At 43.6% G+C, this 6,808-nt stretch overlaps 1 protein-coding gene across 1 annotated transcript; it reads right to left on the reverse strand.

Moving 5' to 3' along the window:
- Positions 1 to 661: 661 nt before the first annotated feature.
- LOC123113716 (serine/threonine-protein phosphatase 7 long form homolog) lies at positions 662 to 1,148 on the reverse strand. Its single transcript, XM_044535020.1, has 2 exons — positions 939 to 1,148; positions 662 to 859 (listed from the first exon to the last, which is right to left on the reverse strand). Exons 1-2 carry the CDS (start codon positions 1,143 to 1,145, stop codon positions 683 to 685), a joined length of 384 nt encoding a protein of 127 aa, XP_044390955.1. The 5' UTR covers positions 1,146 to 1,148; the 3' UTR covers positions 662 to 682.
- Between the last annotated feature and the right edge of the window lie 5,660 nt (positions 1,149 to 6,808).

A 6,808-nucleotide genomic window follows, 5' to 3' on the forward strand; every position in this document is an offset into this window, starting at 1 on the left:
ACAAGTGAATGAGCTATCGAACGTAGCAACACATGTTAAGTGGTAGTTCGAAGGAGACGTGAACCTTAATGAATGCTCGAAGTGCACCTTCCCCATCGCTTTTCCCAACCGGGGTTGTCTCCAGAATAGTCTCGGTCTCATCAGCTGCTTTCTTGATCTGGGCACGCTATGAACAGAAATGACATTAACGTGTTAGGGAAGCGAAGATGTGAATAGTGCAAATGGAAAAGCAAAAAGGGAAAATACCACAAAGTTCATCATTGGAGCTGAAGGGATTGAGTGGCCTTTCCTGACTAATGCGTTGTACTCGTGTTGGGTTAGCTGATCGAAAACGGTGGGATCTTCCAAAATCTCCTCAGCATACACCGGCTTGCATACCTCCACACGGGTACTTCCAATAAACCATGTGAGATAGTTGTTGAACGCCATCGTGCAGTGCTCACGAAGCTGGGCTCATTTTCCAGCCTTAGCTTGCTCCACACTAAGCGCGAACTATACGACATACTTCCTGTGATGCTTGGCCCAATCCTGTATCTTCCGCTGCCTTTTCCTATCCAACCTCCAAGTTAGAAACAGAATATTAGCACCATCAAAACCACCGAGAAGCTGCTAAGTGCTCAAGGTTAATTATATCTTACGCGTGTAGCAACTTGTCCGTGTCCTCCCACTCCGGCGGGTGTGGCTAGAACAAACCAAACTGGCGGTACACCCGATGTGGCAGGTGAAGCTCAACCGCCCAGTTGCATATGAGTGGGCAACGCATATGCCAGCGATCCCTATCCCTAGTGCACATCAGATTCAGCCTGAACTCTATAGGGTTACCAAAAATTTCCCCTCTTCCATACGGCTCCCATTCCACCTGCAAAATAGCATAGAATGAAAAATTGATATCGAGTTACGATAGAAGCATGATAATCACTTATGCAACGTCGAGTCACCTGCTCAGCCGTGATCGTCTCCAGCTCGATCTTGTACAACTTGTGCATGACCGAGGGATCATCCGTCGTCTCATTTAACACATCCCACTTGTAAGCCCAAGTGGGGAGCCGTAGTGGGTCATCTTTGTGGTCCCAATCCTCGTACTTCACGGTCTTCGGTCGTCCAACCGGCAAACGCTCCCAGCTCCATATGGAAAGTGCGAGCATACAACCACCAATACCTCCAGATGGCCTACAACAGGCTTCGTCCAACTGCACATAAAAGAAAACATGGTTGAATTAACAGCAAGATCGCATTGATAATGTAGCAATGAAGTGAAAAATAAAAGAACTTCATACCTGTCTATACAAGTAAGCCAGTGTCGCCGAACCCCAACTCCATTTGCTATCGAAGACGTTGAACGCCTTCAGCCACATCCATGGAGCATTGTTGCATGTGCCATCAGCAAACATAGTTCTGGATATCACGTACCACATGTAGACACGAGTATGTGTGTTGACCTCATCCTCATTAGCTTCCTCAGGGTAAGTACCAAAGTGATATGTTATCCACGTGAAAGGAGCACCGGCTGCGACTCTTTCCTTCTTCTTGTCTTCTGCTTCTGGTTCCCGAGGCTCTAGAGGAACCATACCGATAAGGGCATGCATCTACGTGCGCCACCCATCAGAATCAGTGTTCATACATAGAGGATTCCCCTTGATAGGAAGACCGGTGATCATAGCAATATCCTGGAGTGTCACGGTCATCTCCCCGGTCCGAAGATGGAAACTGTGTGTCTCCGGCCTCCAACGATCAGTAAGCGCGATGATTGCTGCAGCATTATTGGATGGCGTCGACCGGCTGACCAACTGAATGAAATGGAGAAGTCCTCCTCCCTTACATACGGTGTGTATCGCTCATCATAGCGCATCCCCCCAAGGATGACCCCGTGAGGCCGAAGCTTTAGAGGTGCAAGCTCCTACAAACAAACAAATCATAAAATTACATATGGGGCATTTGTGTTTGAAATAAACACGAATTCATAACACCGGCCACTTTCATTATTACCCGCTGCTCCACCGACATAGCGTACGACCGGTGTTGTTTGTCCCAGTGATCATCGAGAAGCGAAACCATCCTAACAATTTGAAACAAAGCTTTCTTGTCAACACGGTTATATTTTGAATACAAATAAACTAAAGTACGCCTACTATATGCAAAATTCAAACCATATGTATCCAAAGCATTCTTGTCAATACGAATATAATTTCAAAACAAATAAACTAAACTAGGCCTACTTCATGCAAGATTCAATACAAATATCTTTTCCATATAAATAACATGTCAACCTATGTATCCAAACCATATCTTTTCAATAAAATCAACTAAACTAGGGTTGCAAAATTAGGTATCTAATACATGCAAGATTCTAATACATGCAACATTCTAATCAAATCAAATCAAACAAGGGTTCCCCAAAATCTTCAAAATAGCATACATTATATGGATAGAAAGAAGGGGATCGGAGAAGAGTACCTTCTAGGATGGATTGGTGAAGGAATCCACGGACCAAATCGTTAGATCTGAAGGATTTGGGAGAGGGGATTGAGAGGGGGAGAGGAGAGGGCCGCCGCCGCGCGTGTTCTGTAACTGGTGGTGCAATGGGATGGGTGGGCGAGAAGAGGGCCGCCGCGGCTGGATAATATCAAGTAAAATACAATATAAAAATATGTCTCATGACGCATCTTATGATGTTTATTTGCTACCATAAATCATAGATGTAAACATTTATCTCTATACATTTTGTCGAACTTTATGAAGGTTGAATATTGTAAGAAAAGATATATGAGCTAGTATATTTTAAACAAAGGGGGTATTGTTTAGTGCCGTACGTCGTGTCGCAGTCAAAGAATTCAAGATGACATTTCAAAACTTTCTTTGACAAAGCAATGCTTGCGAGCCGTGGTCTTTCATATCCTCCCGGTGAAGGAAGATACATTTAGAAGGTAACAAGATGGCACATATTTTCATCATATATAATACCATGAGCAGCTGCCGTGCCACAAAGATGATCTTCAACAGCAACAAAAAGCAGCATTGATCTTGTCCTGTTGGGCAATATTTTTCGTGGCATCCAGTTCAGATTCCAAACCAGTCCTTGTCAAATGACTAGGTGTTATTTGTTCTGTTCTGTTTTTTCAACAACCTATTGCCATGTTTGAGAAGTACTCCTCGCGAGTAAAAAGGAAAGAAACAAAGAGGGAAGAAAACCAAGGCAAGAAAGCAACACTGCGGTGGGTACGTATAGATGCTGTCCAAGAAAATCAAACACCAAATAAAGATCCACCAAGTATACACGGTTTACTGCAATTGCTGGCATTGACAAGTCAAAACGCCGTCAGGAGCGGCAACCATGGACACACGGCGGACCCATAATGCCGGGACCAGATGGGCACGGTATGTTGGTCCAACCGATCGTCGCATGCACGGCTGCACCATGTACTTGCGGAGCGCGCGCAGGCATAGCTTGTGGGCAGAGGCCGGCTGGCCGGCCGGTGCGCCGTCCGTACAACCGTGGCCCTGGCGTAGCGGATGAGTGTGATACAGGTTGGCCTTTCCGTGCCGCTTTCGCATGTCGGCCGGTCGATCGGCGGCCCTACGGTAGCTAGCCGCGATCACCGTCGCCTTATCCGAGCGACTGCGCTAGGGTAGCTAGCCGTGCTGTCCATGTCTTGCACAGGCAGTGTAGGGTGGCCGTCTGGTCTGGGTTGGGTGCCACTAGCAACATGCTTAAAATGGGTTGCTCATGTCACGTGGGCTTAATTTCCACGGACGCAAGCGAATGCAACACGTCAAACTAGATGTTTAAAAACAGCAAGCACTAGTGTGCATGCGGTTCGCCGTCATGCGGTTCACTTGTACTACTTGTAGCTGGCCAGTTAATTAAGGAAGCGATTCCCAAACCAAAATGAAAATTGAAGAAAATTAATATAATGAACATATGATTTTATAACATTTATGTCTGTGACGGTGTGCAACGATCGTCTATAATTAGGGCATCTCAAATGCTAGTTGTCTGATGATTATATTATTGGTAAAGTCAACAAGGAAGTTTTCCTTTTACTTACCCGGGGTTACCAATGAGCACTTTCAACTTGAAGATCGAAGACTTTCACTCAATCATGCAAAGAGTTGAAAGGAGACTCTCTTGTTGTTCCACTTTGCTCTCCTATCACGGTAGACTACTCATGATTAAATCTGTATTCTATGCTCTTCCAATACTCTTCATGTGTACTATGGCTCTGCCTGCTGGTGTTATCAGTCAACTTAGTAAATACCTAAGGCACTTTTTATGGAGGAAATATGGTATGGAAGAAAGTGGCGCTGCATTGGTGGCCTGGGACAAGATTACCAAACCTAAGCAGCTTGAGGATTGGATATAATAAATATCTCTGACCATAACAAAGCACTACTTATGTAGAACACACAAATTCCTAAACAAGGATGATCTTCCTTGGGTGAAACTGGTTTGGGAGGTATACTACTCCACTGCACTTCCACTAGAAAAAAGAGAAGGGTCCTTTTGGTGGAGGGCACACATTAATTTGGTTCCCATATACAAGCAATAATGCAAGTGTATGGTGCAGTCTGGCAACTCCATCCATCTCTGGCTAGACAAATGCAGAGATGAGCCTCTTCAGCAGAAATTTCCACAGTTATTCTCTTTTGCTAAAAATGAAGCAATATCAATTGAAGTCTGTCAGAATGCAGGACTGGACTGACATCTTTCATCTGCCCCTATCAATTCAAGCTCATAACAATTCCTCCAACTCATTGATCTTATGCCCACTCTAAATCCTCTCGCAAAAGATAATTGGCACTGTCTGGGCCAAGGTAGCAAGTACTCCTCAATGAAGATGTACACGAACTTACTAGGAAACCAAGAGGGGCACATCTTCTTCAACCACATCTAGGGGCGCTCTAGTAGGCTCAAGCACAAAATATATATTTGGCTAATTGCTCATGATAGGGCCAATACAAATAATATGTTAATGAGAAGAGGGATGCAACCGGATGATCAATTTTGCCCAAACTGTAATCACCACGAAGAAGAAACCCTTTTACATCCGCTATGGGATTGCTCCTATGCACAAAAGCATTGAGACTCTTTGATTTCAAATAATAAGAGAGGCACATCTGCTTTTGAGGCAACATTGCTTGCCAAAGCAGAATTACCACCTCACTTTGGTCTGGAGGTGGTTGTGCTAGGGTGTTGGAGTATTTGACTTTAGAGAAATGGACTAGTCTTCAGAAATATTGAACCAACTTCATAGAATTGGAGATACACTTTAAAGAATGAATTGCAGCTGCTACAGATAAAGATCAAGAGCAAGTATTCACAGGAATTCCAGCAATGGCTAGTACACACCTTTTGATATAATGATGATTATGTTCCCAAAAACTGGAGTTGGTTGAGCGGTTATTTGCTATTTATAGGTCTTTTGTTTAGATTTTCTCTCATTTTTCCTTCCCTGTTGTAACACACTTTTTATAGCAATGAAAATTATCGTAGAACAATTATTCTATGGTGTGTGGGTCAAAAAGTGATTGTTGGTAAACTTTGCCATAAATACTTATATACGTGCTATTGTAAGCATGTATATAAATGAGAGTGAGACGAACAGAGCGTTCATTATATCTTCTCCCGTCCAAGTGTGTCGGGCATCTAAGAGAATTCGAAAATTTCATCGGATTTTATTAGTCCATGTCGTATTTTGGGCAAAGTTAGATCACCTATTTGACCCGCAAAAAAACTAGCAAAATGTTAAGGTATGTCATAAATATCAAAACCGTTGTCCAGGGAACCCTAACCGCCCGATAGAAAACTTCATGGTATAGATGCCTCCTCTCCTGTCGTCGCCATGCCCGATCTCGGCCGCCCTGCGTTGCAGCCTCCCCGAGCCACATCACCGCCCCATCAGTCGTTCCCACCACCACCTCATCGGCTAATCCACCCTACGTCGACCCCTACAATCGCCCTGAACCCCCGCCAGCCACTGATACGTCCATTTTGCATCATGTTTTCATATCAATATCTATTGCATTATGGACTGTTATTTCACTTTATGATACAATTCTTATGCCTTTTCTCTCTTATTTTGCAAGTTCACATGAAGAGGGAGATTGCTGGCAGCTGAAATTCTAGACTTGAAAGGCCCATATCGGAGACACTTATTCTGCACAACTCCAAATGACTTGAAAATTGACGGGGAATTATTTTGGAATATGTAAAAAATATTGGTGAAAGAAATAACAGAAGGGGGCCCACCAAGCAACCACAAGCCTGGGGCCGCCCCCCTAGGGCGCGCCCCTAGACTTGTGGGGCCCGTGGAAGGCCTCCGAAGCCCATCTTCGGCTATAAGTTCGGAGGCAAAACCATAAGCCCCTATCTTTCTATGTGTCTGACAAAGACTTTTGTTCTATAAATATTCCTTGAGTGTCAGCAATCAGAGAAGACTATATGATGGTTGAGTATGTGAATATGCTAAACAAAGCTCTTACATGCTTTTTGAAAATATGATGGATTGTGATTGTTTCAATGACCGAGAACATAGTTTGTTAGTTTCCAATAAATATGTCTTATACTTTAGCTTGTGAATGAATTGTTACTCTAGCATGGGAAGTTTTATGATGATATATTGTTGTTATGTTAATGACCATGATGCTTCTATGTCCGTATTTATTTTTATCGACACCTCTCTCTCTCTCTCTATCTATCTATCTCTAAACATGTGGTCATGATTATCGATTTCGGTTTTCGCTTGAGGGAAAGCGAGGTCTAAGATTGGGGGAGTTGATACATCCATTTTGCATCATGTTTTTATGTTGA

The sequence above is a fragment of the Triticum aestivum genome, chromosome 5B (assembly GCF_018294505.1).
Source record: "Triticum aestivum cultivar Chinese Spring chromosome 5B, IWGSC CS RefSeq v2.1, whole genome shotgun sequence".
NCBI lineage: Eukaryota > Viridiplantae > Streptophyta > Magnoliopsida > Poales > Poaceae > Triticum > Triticum aestivum.

Bases quoted from the DNA above. Each gene is read 5' to 3' on its own strand.
- LOC123113716 (XM_044535020.1), bottom strand. From the start codon at position 1,145: ATGCTCGCACTTTCCATATGGAGCTGGGAGCGTTTGCCGGTTGGACGA. The intron at 860-938 runs GTGACTCGACGT...GCTATTTTGCAG, and splicing joins AGACGATCACGGCTGAGCAG to GTGGAATGGGAGCCGTATGG.